Raw genomic sequence first — 15,555 nt, 5'->3', positions numbered from 1 at the left:
AGGAGAGTGGAGCCCTGAATGGGGGCTGGCAGAAACAAACTGGGCAGGAGACAGCCCAGGCGTGGGCTCGCTGGCTGCCCCCTCGGCAAGCCAGCTGCTTCCTTAGGGAAAGGCTTGCACCTCGCATTTGCCACGGCCCTCCCACTCCCCTTATCCTTGCTTTAATGGACATTAAAAATAGAACAAAACAGGGCTGGAGATGGGAACAAAATCCATGCACACCAGGCCTGGACCGCTGTAGTCATTCTGCTGTAAAATGTAAAAACAAGAAAGGGCAGCCGAGCTGCATCCCTCAGGACGCATCCCGCTTTTTTAATACAGCGGTGCCACCACACATTTCACTTTGGATGCTGCATTATATTTCTGTGTCACTCAAATATTTACCATTTCCCTGAATTCTGCTGGGTGCTGGGAGAGCTTGTTACAAGGCAAGGAGCCGCGGTTGTACATCTTGGCTGGTTAGCGGCGGTGGCGGTGGCTGAGCCGCATCAATATGCTAACTTCTCTTTCTGAAGCTTCTCGTGCGACAGCAGCCACTCCTTCAGCAGGTTCCCTCCTCCGTAGTTGCCACTCTGCCCGCTGCTGCGAATCACCCTGTGGCATGGAATGATGATTGGGATCTGCAAAACAGACAGAATCATAGAATGGTAGGGGTTGGAAGGGACCTCCACAGATCATCCAGTCCAACCTCCCCGCCACAGCAGGATCATGGCCCAGGTCAGGCTGCACAGGAATGCATCCAGATCTTGAAAGTCTCCAGAGAAGGAGACTCCACAACTTCTCTGGGCAGACTGCTCCAGGGCTCCAGCACCCTCACAGCAAAGAAGTTTTACCTAATGTGGGGTTGGAACTTCCTGTGTTTCAGTTTGTGCCTGTTGCCCCTTCTCCTACCACAGGACACCACTGAGAAGAGCCTGCGTCCTTCTTCTTGACACCCACCCTTCAGATATTTATGAATATTAATAAGATCCTTTCTCAGTCTTCTCCAGACTAAACAGCTCCTGGTCTCTCAACCTTTCCTCATAAGACAAATCCCAGACATGTGATACCCATAAATCCACCTCTAGGTGGATTGTCTAGTTTCTGTCTGCCACTAGAAGAACAAGGACAGGGATGGAAGGATCCATGTTCAAGGGCATGCTGGTGGAGTCCTGGTCATGCCTGAGGAGGACAGGGCAGCTATGATATCAGGGTTGTGTTCTGCTACAATGTAGAGGTGATGTTGATCATGGGTTCTGAAAACCAACCAGTTCTTAAGGAAAAACCTGCACTAGGAGAAATTTTTATGCATAAAAAATCTTACAGAAACAAATAATCAGAGAATTATTTTGGAGGGAATGACCTTAAAGGTCATCAAGTCCAAGTCATTAACCTAGCACTGTCTTAAAATGTGTAAGTCTTAAAAGGGTAAAATTTACCCTTAAAAGGGTAAAATACCCCTGCGAAATCTCAAAAGGGTAAATCCCATAGGTAAAATCTTAGAATCATGGAATCCCAGACTGATTTGTGTGGGAAGGGACCTCTAAATGTGATCTAGTCCAATTCCCCTGCACTGAGCAGGGACATCTTCAACTATAGTAGGTTGCTCCTGACCTGGAATGGTTCCAGGCTTGGAGCACCTACCACCTTTCTGGGCAACCTGGGCCAGGGTCTCACTCCACTTGGTGTCAAGCATTTCTTCTTTCTCTCCAATCTCAATCCCCCTTGTTTAGTTCAGACCATCATCCCTTGTCCTGTCACAAACATACACTGCTCAAAAGTCTGTCCCCAGCTTTCTTACTGGCCCTTTGAAGCACTGAAAGGCCACCAGAAGATCTCCCCAGAGGCTTCTCTTCTCCAGGCTGAACAACCCAAATTCTCTCAGCCTGGCCTCACAGCAGAGGGCTTCCAGTGCTTGGATTGTTATTGCAGCCTCCTCTTCACCTGCTCCAACAGGTCCATGTCTTGCATAAAAGGTCCATATCATCTTGTGTAAAACAACAAATTCCAGTTTGTAGAATGTGTATCATCTTAGAAGCAGAGATGTATTTCCTTAGTTAGGCTGCTACCTCCCCTTTAAGTACTGAAAAGCCACAATAAGGTCACCTTGGAGCCTTCTCATCTCTACAAGAAGCAGATTTTTCTCCTCTCTACATAAGACCTCAGTGCCTGGGGTGGGCACTGAAGCCTTGCAGACCACAAAAACACACAAAGAAAGCAAGGAGGTATGGGACAACTGTTAATCAACACCCTAGAACTGGAAGAGGATGCGTTTCTGGAAAGCTCAGACCATGGAGAAAAACACTTCCAGGAGCAAGATCCTCAAACCCCAGCTCCTTCTCAGTATAGCACCTCTACGTGCTCTGCTGACAAATTCTCCACAAGAACAAGGCTCTATTTATTATTTAACAGCAAGTCAATCCAAAATGGGTTGTGAATTTTTAAAGCAAACAACAGGAGAGATTTAATTCACACCTAAGCAATTTAAGAACTTTTTTCTCTTTTAATTTTGTTTTTTTTTTTTCTTCCTGCTTTTCTACTTTGTATCGTTTCTAGCCAAATGTCAGGGATTCTGAAAAAAAATCAATGCAAGAAAAGTTGCATAATAGACTGATGACTACCTAAATGTGGAGTTTGCTTGAATTTTTTATTCCAGGTGATTATCATCGTTGAAGTAGACACCATAAAAAATGCAACCCATCAGCTCTTGTCATGCCATGCGGGCACTGGGAACTACGTAGTGCTGACAGAACTGTGAAAGTGCACTTTGTACAAATGTGGGTATTCCCAGCCCAAAAATATAATTTATTTATATGTACACACAGAGAAATTATGTTCTTTGCACACAGCAATGTGCCCTTGTGGCCAACAAGGCCAATGGCATCCTTGGGTGCATTAAGAAGAGTGTGGCTAGCAGGTCAAGGGAGGTTCTCCTCCTCCTCCTTGACTCTGCCCTTGTGAGACCACATCTGGAGTTTCGTGTCCAGTACTGGGCTCCCCAGTTCAAAAGGGACAAGGAACTACTGGGAAGTGCCCTTGAAGGCTACAAGGATGACAAAGGGCCTGGAACACCTGTCTTATGAGGAAAGGCTGAGGGACCTGAGGATATTTAGATTGGAGAAGAAAAGACTGAGAGGAGATCTTCTGAATGTTTATAAATATCTGAAGGGTGGGTGTGAAAAAGAAGGAAGGGGGCAGGCTCTTTCCAGTGCTGTCCTGTGATAGGACTAGGGGCAATGGATACAAACTGGAACACCAGAACTTCTATTTCAACATGAGGACAAACTTCTTTGCTGTGAGGGTGCTGGAGCCCTGGAGCAGGGCTGCCCAGAGAGGTTGTGGAGTCTCCTCTGAAAAGACTCCAAACCCATCTGGATATGTTCCTGTGTGACCTGCCCTAGGTGATCCTGCTTTGGCAGGCAGGGTTAGACTTGATGATCTTCAGAAGCCCCTTCCAACCCCTACCATTCTATGATTCTTTGCACTAACTTACTTTAATCTCATTTAACAGTTATTTTGATAGAACTCATATTTGAGTCTGGGATGCACAAACCTCAAAGTAGCTGAAGAACAACTGGCTAGACCTTTCTAATTATTTTGGTTTTGTTGAGTAATTTCAATGGCTGAAATTTACAATCTCAATCTCAGACTATGACCTGAAATGGATCTTTACTATTTATCAAGGATTAATAAATAAATGCTTCTAATATGTGCTTTATTTGGAGCTGGCAATGCTCACATATGAATTACACATCTATGATAACTCCAGTGAGTCCCAATAAAATCTTTACACCACATGATCCCGTGCTTGCTTAAAGAAGTTCTTCTTTAAAGAACTATTTTGGAAGTGTTTCTCTGTTTGGGGATTTCTCCATCTTTACTCCATGTGCAGGAGTTACAGCAGGCAGATTGTTTTGAGTGACAAAGCCATAACAAGCCATAAGAAAGCACTGCAAAAGATCCCCAAGGTTAATCTGCAATTCTTTAAAGATACATTCCCAAATCAGTGTATTTTGATGGTTAGGTTGTAAATCAGCTATATGGATGGGGGCCAAAACCTCCTTCTTAGCCACTTAGGCTGCCAATCCTTCTAAGTGACAGCCTTCTGCTGCCACTCAGTACAAAGTCACTTGAACCAGGGTGGGTCCATAGAATCATGGAATGGTTTGGGTTGGCAGGGAACATCTAGTTTCAACCTCCCTGTACTGAGGAATTTCATCAGGGAGGCAAGTCGATGACTTCTATTCAAGTGTGTGAGAAGAACCATGAACTGTGTCCAGTTTGGGGCCCCTCCTTCCAAGAAGGTGCTGAAGCAGGTCTGAAGTGGGGCAACAGAGAGGGTGAAGGGTCTAGAGCACAAGTCTTGTGAGGAGCAGCACAGGAAACTGAGGTTGTTCAGCCTGGAGAAAAGGAGGCTGAGGGGAGATCTTCTGGCTCTCTTTAACTTCCTAAGAGCAGGCTGGAGCCAGATGAGGGTTGGTCTCTTCTCCCAGGGAACAACCAACAGGACAAGAGGAAATGGCCTCAAGTTGCTCCAGAGAAGGTTTAAGTTAGACATGAGGAACAATTTAATTCCATGATTCTATTACTTTCTTCCCCAAAAGGTTTGTCAAGGCTTGCACCAGGCTGCTCAGGGCAGTGGTGGAATCTCCAGTCCCTGGAGGGGTTTCAAAGCTATGGAGGTGTGGTGCTGAGGGACATGGTTTAGTGGTGACCTGGCAGTGCTGGGATAATGGCTTCTTCCAACCAAAATGATTCTGTGATTCTATGATTCTAAGACAGAAGGTTTGCCCAACTGGATTAAAAAAAAAAAGACTTTATTTTCAGGTGGCATGAGCTGGCACATGCAGGTTCTTGGATGATCCCTGGGTTGGTGCCACTGGTGTGGTCTATGCCACTTTACCACCAAGCAAGAAGAGAAGGGTAGGAAATAAATACAACTTTTTCCATGCTCAAAATAAAGAAATTCATTCTGAGTTTGTCCTAGCCCACGTGTTCCACCCTCCATAGCACTGGCTGTAATTTAAAAATATTGAATACTGCTTCGCTTTGGCTTAATTGTGGTGACAACTTTTCAGCTTACTAAAATAATTAAACCTGCTAAAATTTATTAGGGCCCTAAGGACATTTTAGAAGGAGTACTACCCTAGTCTGGAGCTTTAATGCCTTGGCTACATTTAATGTAATTTTTATCAATAACCAAGCAGCTCATAATATTCTAGCTCTGCTGAAATCTTCATGCTGTGAAATCTAATTCATCCAATACTCAAATCCATCACTTTACACAGACCCTACCTCAAACACTATAAAACTTCCAAACCCATAGATTTGTCTCCAACAAAAATCACATGAAGAGACCCTGGGATCAATAACAGAGTCCCTCTGATTCAGGCCACCAGATGAATATTTTCTCCAACTTTGCTTTTGTTCTTCTGGGTAGAGGCCCACAAGGGAAAGAGCTTGTTTTCACTCGCAGCCTCATCAATACCTAAATCCTGGTGAACAAGTGACACTGAGAAGCTGTAATCAATAGCTCCCTGTGCGTTTTTTCTTCTGGTCAAATGGTTCAGCACTACTGACAGCCCTGACACTCAGAACATGATGCTAAATCTTTATCAACAGCCATCTGGGTGACTGGCAGAACAAGACTCGGGTGGTCATTAACGCTCGTGGCAATCTGTGAATAAACTAACTCCTGGAGAATGCGTTTGGTTAGCAAAAAGGTAGGGAAAAAATCCCTCCCTGTGCAAGGCATCGATCACCTCTCAACTGCGTTTAGCAGATTACGGTGGAGGATGGAGCGGTGTGGTGCTTGGCTTGTCGCCTGGTAGAGCTTTGCAGTTTGAAGCAAGGGGAGCCCAACTGTCCAACCACACTGCTGATGGGCTGGAGCCCTCCAGAATTGGCCAAACTGTCCAAAGCAGACCAGCCAGCTTGATAGGAGTTTGCAGTTTGAGGCAAGGGAACCCAAGTGTCCCACCACACTGATGTCCAAAGCAGAGCAGCCAGGTCATAATGGAAATGGTTTAAGTATCACATTATGCCACACAACAAGAATCATACTTAAAAAAAAAAAAAATTGTCCCTCATTTTGCTCATGTCCTACAGCCTTTTCTCTCTCTCTTCCCCAACAGAAACAAACTCCACAGTGTGACCCAGTATGGGGACAGGCTCTTTTCAGTGGTGCCCAGCAACAGGACAAGGAGCAATGTGCACAAACTGGAATCTGGGAGGTTCCATCTGAACATGAGGAAAAACTTCTTTGCTGGGAAGGTGTTAAAGCCCTAGAGCAGGCTGCCCAAAGAGGCTGTGCAGTTTCCTTCTCTGAAAAGATTCCAAATGTACCTGGGAATTGTGATCTTGGGCAACCCACTGCAGGTGACGCTTAGAAGGGGGGTTGGACCGAATGATCTGCAGAAGTCTTTCCCAACCCCAACCATGCTGGGATTTGGGGATTGTGTGATTCCCAGTCACTGAAGAAAAGAGTGGTCAGGCATTGGAATAAATTGTCCAAGGAGATGGTGGAGTCAATCTCCCTGGAGGTGTTCAAGAAATGTGTGGGCATGGCACTTTGGGACATGGTATAATGTCCATGGTGGTCTTAGGTTGATGGATGGACTTGATGATTTTAGAAGCCTTTTCCAACCCAAACAATTCTGTGATTCTATGATTCTATGATTCTATTCTATGATACACTAACACTGCTGCAGCCCAGATGACACCTTGGGTTTAATGAACTGTTTAGTTAGATTCAGAGCTCAATATCTCATCTGATAAGCAGACTGAGAGTGTGTTTGTACATGTATGAGGTTTGCAGGCACCAAACAACTCTGTGGTAGCAGAGCACCACAGAAACTCACATCACCTCTAATGGCATTAAGCTTCTAAGCTCAATAAAGAAGTAGAGTCAAATATTTTAAGTGCGTATCAGATAGAAGCAGCACAAAAGCTCTGTTTCGTCAATACCCTGCATTGTACTTGACAATACAAACTCTTTTAATATGATGGAATGCTTTCCAATAGAATAGGGTGTACATTAAGATAAGGCAATACAATGCCAACCTCCAGGAAGCAGCTCTCAAAGCATAACAATCCAGTTGTTGTGCAAAAGGAGATGTAATTGCTATCGCCTCGAAATGTACCCGGCTTTGCCCTCAGGCTGCAGTGGAGCAGCAGCATCCCAAGTAGTGGGAACAGTAGGTTGTGGTGTGAAAATTCCTGCTTGCTCCCCTGTGAGGCAGGATGAAAATAGTTCTGGAAAGGCGGCTGCAATTTTATTTTTTTTTAAATGGGGGTCCTATCTTATTATGATTGTTATTTCCCATCCCGTCCTACAGCTGCAGTCTTTTCTGACCCCAGCAGAAAAAAAAAACTTAAGGGTATTACAGATAATAACGTATAGCTTTAGGGAAAAAAGAGCTGTATTAATACAATACCATCCCAATATTTCCTAACAGAAAGCTGATGATAACAAAAATCAGTGCTGTAATGAGAGCCCTGCCCATCCCAGACTACATTTTTATCACTGCCTATCTCCTGTAGTTAATCTGTAATTTCATGCATGTTCCATGTGCAAACACACACACAAAATCCTTCTGCACTTCAGTAGGAGCACCTCTTTTCTATAGAATCATAGGCTGCCCAGGGAAGTTGTGGATGCCCCCTCTCTGGACGTGTTCAAGGCCAGGCTGGATGAGGCCTTGAGCAACCTGGTCTAGTGGAAGGTGTCCCTGCCCGTGGCAGTGGGGTTTGAGCTGGATGGTCTTAGAGGGCTTTTCCAACCAAAACCATGCTATGATTCATACAATCGTATCTTGATAATAAGGGATTTGATTAAAATTTGTGTCTACATGAATTCAATCCTCTCTTTTTCCAAGTTTTCAGAAGCATAGCCATGCCAGAGAGGATGGACTGCTGTCAGCACAACCAGAGCTACTCCCACCCTATCAAAAAGAGCTCCATGTTGGGGGATAAAAGACTTCCCTCACCCTAAGAATCATGGAGTCATAGAATTCCAGTTTGGGAGGGACCTCAAAGATCATCTTGATCCAACCTTTCTAGGTGACAGTGGACACGATGGCCCAGGACCCTGGCAAGCTGAGTATTAAAACCATCCAGTGTAGGGGAATCCAGTGCTTCCCTTGGGATATAATTCCAATGCCATCATAGAATAGTTTCAGTCAGAAAAGACCTCTAAGATCACTGAATTGAATTGTCAGCCTAAACACTGAAAAAGGTCCCACATTTCTGGAAGAATATCTAAGCGATTCTGAGACCAACAAAACGTGTAGATGCTGAATTAAAAGAAGCATTTCTCTTTCACACCTACCACCAGAAATGGTAGGGAACAAATCACACTAAACTGGGTTGTGCATTATTGCTGATTAAAACCACTTCCTGACCTTATTACTCATGGTAGACCAGTTTTCATAGCAGATAAATTTAATCTAATGACATTTAGCCCTCAAAGCTCTCTCAATTCCCCACCTTCCACCAACTTGAGTTAGAAGTTGATGTGAACTTACGGGATTGCTCCTCATCGCTCCTCCCACTGCTCTGGCTGCTCTACCATTGCCTGCCAGGTCTGCCAACTGCTTGTAGGAAACAGCCTCCCCAAACTTCACATCTCTCAGCAGGGTCCACAGCACTTGTCGGGTGAAGGAATCTGCAAAGGAGACGAAGTGAGCAAAAAAAAAAAAAAAAAAAAGACTTGAAAAACCCACAATGAGACATTGAAAGAACCCAATGCAAACTGGAGTCTGAACAGCATATTTCTAATTTAAATTGGAGCAGCCCTGATGCACTGTCCCATTATTGTATCCTAAATTACTACAGTTAAAGACATGATTATTAGAAAGAGCACTTCAAGTAACCAATCACTATAAAAAAAAGGATTTAAGGCTCCGATTTTCCTATATTTTTAATTTGCTCCAAGTACAATTATCCTGCTAACTCATACAATGTGCTCTTCCCCATTAAATTGGCCAAGTAGAAATTAGCATAGAGTCAAATTAAAAAAAAAAAAAAAAGGGAAGAAATAACCAGCTCCTACCTCTTTGACAAAGCCCTCCCATCTCCAGCTAATTTCCAACTTCAGCTGGGACACAAGACAGAAGAATGCCTAGAGCCAGTGGACTCAGTATTATCCTGGCTGACTGCATTTTATAGTCGAGACCCCCCCAAGCTACAGCTCAGCATCTCAGACATTACAGAACGTAAGGACTAGCTGTGACCTTGAGCGTACAGCACATCCTTAATGATAGCAAGGAGGAAAAAAAAAATTATGTATCTTCCATTATTTTAATTTTAATTCACCAGCAAATTGCTTCTAAGTGTTCCAATCGTGGAAATAATGAATAAGCAAATGCATTAGGAGCAGCTCGTTTCTGAGTCTCAGGGTTTCTACCTTCCCTGCCCAGGATTGTTTCGCAGAAGGGAAAGGCAAGGGTGGTGTTTGGATTTGAGTTGGGTTAAACACTTACTGCTCTTCCAAGGAGCTTGGAAAAGCTTTGGAGATCTAACTAGTGATTAAGTTATGGAGTGGAGAGAGCTAGCAAGTAAAGAAAAAGGCAAAAAAGTGGGGAAAATAAGGAAATTAACAAAAAAAAGGAGAGAAAAGAAAAAAGGGAAAGGAAGAAAAGAAAAAAGGGAAAGGAAGAAGAAAGGGAAAGGAAGACAGAAATAAATAAAAAAGGAAAATAAAGAAAAATGAAAAACAGAAAAAGAAAAAAGGAAAGAAAATAAAAGGAAAATAAAAGGAAAAAAGAAAATACAAAAAGACAAAGGAAAATAAAAACAGGGAAAAGGAAAGAAAAGGAAAAGAAAAAGAAAGCGGGGGGGGGGGGGGGGAAGAAAAGGAAAAAGGTGGGAAAGGGACCCCTTCTCCCAGTTGTGAGTTTCAGTCTCCTGCTTTGGCAAAGAAACCAACTGCTTAAAAACATTTTCTTCCCTTAGCTGTCACAAAAGGCATCGATCCCGGTACCCAGGAACAGAGTGAAATGTGATTTTGTCCTTAAAGGAAACCCACACACCATTATGTGTGTGTTAAATAATAAAAATCACTTCTTAACTGAAGGGAATGATAATCACTTCATTGAAAAAATCTGTTTAGTCTTTATTATAACATTAAGCAAATTAAACATCAGCATAATCCAGGTGATACGCGAAAAGGGTCATCAAAGAAATTAACTTTGTTGTTCATTAATTTACATGGATTAGTAGAGGGCAAAGAGATAGCAAATCTGCTCTAGTTTTTTATGATATAATTTCAAACTGTACACCATTTGTGGCAGTAGGGTGACTTTGGGGTTAATCAGACTGATTTGTCCTTTTAATTGCTTTCTATTCAAAGAAAATTCATTAGATAATGTTCTCTTCAAAATTCATGAATCAATTTAACTGAAGAAACCACATTAACAGCTTTGGGTTCATTAGCACAAGCAGTTGTGTTACGAGCTGATTGCTGGGAGGGTTTCCTTAGGCAAACAGATTTTGTTTACTGTGATTTCTTCAAGAAAGCTTTATTTCAAATCAAATGGTGACTTCTGAGTCCTTTAACCTGCTTTTTAAGCTGGCAAGATGAGTGTTAACCTCTCCTGCTCAGGAGTCTGGGGGAATTTTTGTTTGCTCTCATCTTTTAAACCGATGACAAACGGTGACTGCATGACTCTAGTTTTCGAAGTCCTCAAAAATCCCCTTTTTTGCCCTCATTTTTGTCAGGGGAAGCAGCAGGCTGGGATGTGACAGATCCATAACTTTCTGGACCTATAGGAATGAAAGCTGAGGAGGGGAGATTTAGACTGGAGGTTAGGAAGAAATTCTTTGCAGTGAGGGTGGTGAGACACTGGAACAGATTGCCCAGGGAGGTTGTGGATGGCCCCTCCCTGGAGGTGTTCAAGGCCAGGCTGGATGAAGCTTTGAGACTCATCCAGGCTAGTGGGAGGTGGTCTTGTGGGAGGTGTCTTTGCTCATGGCAGAGAGGTTGGAACTAGATGATCTCTAAGGTCCCTTCCAACCCAAATAAGTGGAAAATTGGGTGCAGTGTGTGGGTGGGTGCAAAGGATGGCGCAGCTCCACAGCTCCCCCAGCAATCACATCACCATGCTATGTGATGCGCAAATTATAAAATATCTGGCTAAAAGAGGGACAGAGATTATCCTCCCTTAACAAGCAAGGGCAGAGATGATCCTCTTTCCAAAGCCATGGTACATTTTTCAAAGGAGAACATACAGTCTCTGCACCCACATAGAATCATAGATTCATGGAATCATAGAATCATGGAATCCAACCTTCTACCCAACATGAGTACTAGTACTTGTCCATCAACCACTGCAAAATATTGTTAAAAAGAAAAAAAAAATTAGCAATCCTGCACATTTATTTTAGAAATGTGTTTGAAAACTCAAGTTCATCCCATCAGGAGCAAATGCATTGATTAGTTTAAGCAGCTGGAAGAGACAGTGCCAATGACTGTTATTAACGTGTCATAGAAATCACAGAAATGACAAAATCATTTAGTTTGGAAAAGACCTTCAGGATCATCGAGTCCAACCATTAACCCTACCAAGTCCACCCCTAAGCCGTATCCCAAAGCACCACATCTACATGGCTTTTGAACACCTCCAGGGATGGTGACTCCATCACCTCCCTGGGCAGCCTATTGCCCCCTAATGCCTGACAACCCCTTCAGTGAAAATTTTTTTTTTTCCCCAATCTCCAGCCTAAACCCCACCTGGTGCAGTTTGAGGCCATTTCCTCTTGTTCCATCACTAGTTACTTGGGAGAAGAGAGCAACACCCACCTCATGACAACATAACTTCAGGTAGTTGTAAAGAGTGAGAAGGTCTCCTGTCAACTTCCTTTTCTCTAGACTAAACAGCCCTAGTGAGTGCCTGTAAGCACCACTTGGCCAGATGGCACAGCTGAACTTTCACCAGTTTCACCAGCATGTGCCAACATTTTACACCATTAAGTGTCCTTATAATGCACACATGGAAATTAACACAGGCACACACACAAATCATAGATTCATAGAATGGTAGAGGTTGGAAGTGACCTCTGAAGATCATCAAGTCTAACCCCTCTGCCAGGAAAGGGTCACCTTGGGCAGGTCACACACATCCAGAAAGGTTTTGAAAGTCTTCAGAGAAGGAGACTACACAATGTGTCTGTGTAGACTGCTCCAGGGCTCCAGCACCCTCACAGTAAGGAATTTTTTCCTGATGTTGAGGTGGAACCTCCTGGGTTCCAGTTTGTGCCTGTTGCCCCTTGTCCTATCTCAAGACACTGCTGAAAAGAGCCTGTCCCCTTCTTCTTGACATCCACCCTTCAGATATTTATAAACATTAGTAAGATCTCCTCTCAATCTTCTCCAGAATAAACAGTCCCAGGTCTCTCAACCTTTCCTCATCAAACAGATGTTTCAGTCTCTCCATCATCCTCACAGGCTCTGATGGACACTCTGTAGTATATCCCTGTCCCTCTTCAACTATGGAGCCCAGATGCAGTCCCACCACCTCTGTCAGGAAGTTTGGAAGTAGCTCAGCCCTTGGGGAAGGCAGGATGGATGCTTGGGGGAAGGATGAGCAGAGTCAGCAATGTCAGAATCTTCATGGGGCCAGAGAGGTTCAAGAGATGACATGGTCTGATTTGACATCCTTTTTGGCTAAGAGGGATTAATATTAGAGCATTTCCCCCCTCTCCTCAACACTGATTGCTGGGAATGTTAGCTTTTCTGTTTGTCATCTATTTTTTATTATTATTGTTATTTTTGTTTCATTGGGGTTGGTTGGTTTGTTTGTTTTGGGGTTGTTTTGATTTGGTTGGTTGTTTTTTCCCCAAAGGGTTTCTACAAATGCAAACAGTTATAAATACTCACCCTTCTCTCCAGCTTCCTCCCAGCCTGCCAGGGTACTACACAAACAACTTGGGCTGTTTTTATGCTGATTGGTTTTCACTGTTTATTACTACCGGTAAAATAAAAATAAAAATCAAGCAGATACCCTTCTTGTGTATTGCCTCTGCACACACACACACGTGCAAGATGGGATATCATAAAGTATCAACAACTGTGATGTACAAACATGCTCCAGATATGCATCCAGGCTGAGAGACCTGGGGCTGTTTAGTCTGGAGAAGAAGATGACTGAGAGGAGATCTTCTGAATGTTTATAAATATCTAAAGTGTGGGTGTCAAGAAGGGGCCAGGCTCTTCACACTGGTGTCCTGTGATAGACAAGGTGCAACAGGCACAAACTAAAACCCAGAAGGTTCCACTTCAACATCAGGAAAAGCTTCTTTGCTGTGAGAGTGCTGGAGCCCTGGAGATTGCTGCCCAGAGAGGTTGTGGAGTCTCCTTCTCTGGGGACTTTCAAGACCCATCTGGATGCGTTCCTGTGTGACCTGCCCTAGGTGATCCTGCTCTGGCAGGGGGGTTGGACTCAATGATCTTCAGAGGTCCCTTCCAACCTCTACCATTCTATGATTCTCTGATTCTAAGTGAAAAATGTACCAAAAGCTTTACTTACCATCTGTAACATTCAGGTTGGCTTGCATCAAGCTACATTAAAATCCAATTAATGGGAGCCGCTTCTGATCTGTAGTTTAACACAGTTTTAAACGCAGCTCCCTTCAGACTGCTGAAGAGGTTGAGGGGCCAAATTCTATCCTTAGAAACAAGTAACTCTCCCTGGACCTCATCCAGCAGTATTTCTGCAGATTAAACCCCCTAGAAGTCCATGGGTGTTTCACTCAAGCTGTAACTTATAATCCTGACCCATTTTTTTTCTTTTTTTTTTTTTTTGTACAATTTGCTACGCTCTTGCAAGAGCAGAGCATGATTTTAGATCTGGTGGAAATAAGGATTTTGATGCTCAGCACCAGCCTTTTACATCTTCTGGTTGCAGCATGTTGCAGACCTCCCCAGATTTCCACTCTCAAATTCAATCCCAAGGAAAACCTGATGCAAACTAATGACTCCTTCAGTATTAGTAACCTCATCTAAGCTAAATACACCAGACTTTGCACACTACAACATCCCTGAACAGGGCTACAAAGATGATAATGGGACTGGAACATCTCTCTTATGAGAAGAGACTGAGAGAATTGGGGCTTTTTAGTCTGGAGTCGAGAAGACTGAGAGGGGATCTCATTAATGCTAATCAATACTTAAAGTGTGGGTGTCAGGAGGATGGGACCAATCCTTTTTCAGTGTTGCCCAGCAACAGGAAAAGAGGTAATAGGCACAACCTTGAACATAGGAAGTTCCATCTAAACATGAGAAGAAACTTCTATACCTTAAGGGTGATGGAACACTGGAACAGGCTGCCCAGAGAGGTGGTGGAGTGTCTGTATTTGGAGAGATTCCAAACCCATCCAGATGTGTTTCTGTGTGATCTTGTTTAGGTGAACCTGCCTTGGCAGGGGGGTTAGACTGGATGATCTCCAGAGGTCTTTTCTAACTCCCACCATTCTGTGATTCTGTGAAAATGCTGGGGCTGGGTTTTGGGAGCCTGCAGACTACTGGTTAAGATGGAGAAAATTGCAAAGCACTTGACAAGTCCCTCTTGGGCTCCAGCACAGACCGTGTCATTGCACAGCAGCATCCCCACCAGGTGATTTGTGCAGCAGTGGTACAGTTAAATGGAGAAGGTACCTGATTATCCTCTGAGCTGGAGGTAATGCACCAAGCTGCAATTGCTACAGGAGAGGAGAACAAATGCTTTGGATGGAGAGACAGAGAAAATATCAGTCTCTTCCCAGCCAACATAATGTGGCAGGCAAGTCTTGCATTGCAGAGGGGAGGGAGGTAAGCATAAAACCAATTTATTTTCCTGCTCTAAGATTTCCCTATCACACTCCTACTCAGCAACCTGGGAAACCTTTCCCTCTTCAGAATTATTTCCTTGCTTTTCCATTTTTCCTGTTTCTTGTGATTGCCCCTATCACAGTTGGGCACATCAATGCTAAAACAGAAGATAAACAGAAGTGTCATTATTTAACTGCTGTTACTGACTGGCCTGTTGGATGGACAAAGTCCACCTTTCTCCTGCTACCTCTGCTCATCTCAGTCTCTTCTAAGTCCTTGTGGATGGAAAATTCCCCAGTTGCTTCTTAAACTCCATTCTCCTGTTTTGATCAACAAAGCTGTGTCACTGTAAATTCTTAAATTAGGACATTTAGAGGAACCAAACTACCCATTGCATGGTCTCACGAACACAGAGGCTTGGCAGGCTGGAGCTCAGAGCTCATACCTACCAAAATTGAGACAGAACCCTTCCTCCACTACCAAACCAACCAACCAAAGGCAAAAGACCACAAAAATGTTTCATAAATAGTTTCTCCAAGACACTTTCATCATCCAAATAATTTCATCAGTCAAAGGGAGGTAATGACACCCCACACCTTTACTTTCTGCAGCCATGTCTCTCACACAGCAAAACTTTCTGATCTCATCACTGCTGCTGGTGACTCAACACCTCCAAATTTCTCATGTGCCTAAGTATTCCAAGCTCTACAAAGCCTCCACCTTCATTTTTCCACATTTCAGGCACTGAGCAGATTTAAGTGCATAGGTAG

General features: G+C 43.6%; 1 protein-coding gene across 1 annotated transcript in view; it reads right to left on the bottom strand.

Moving 5' to 3' along the window:
* Positions 1-488: 488 nt before the first annotated feature.
* The window catches only part of MGMT (O-6-methylguanine-DNA methyltransferase), a 140,916-nt gene continuing 125,849 nt past the window's right edge, over positions 489-15,555 (bottom strand). Inside the window, exons 5-6 of the mRNA XM_054382722.1 lie at positions 8,505-8,644; positions 489-620 (exon numbers count right to left, since the gene is read on the bottom strand). Of these exons, the coding sequence (XP_054238697.1) occupies positions 489-620; positions 8,505-8,644 (272 nt within the window). The remainder of the gene's footprint in view (positions 621-8,504; positions 8,645-15,555) is intronic.

This window comes from Indicator indicator, chromosome 7 (assembly GCF_027791375.1).
Source record: "Indicator indicator isolate 239-I01 chromosome 7, UM_Iind_1.1, whole genome shotgun sequence".
Classification (NCBI taxonomy): domain Eukaryota; kingdom Metazoa; phylum Chordata; class Aves; order Piciformes; family Indicatoridae; genus Indicator; species Indicator indicator.
The sequence above is the reverse complement of the archived record's forward strand: the minus strand, read 5'-3'. Positions and strand labels throughout refer to the sequence as shown.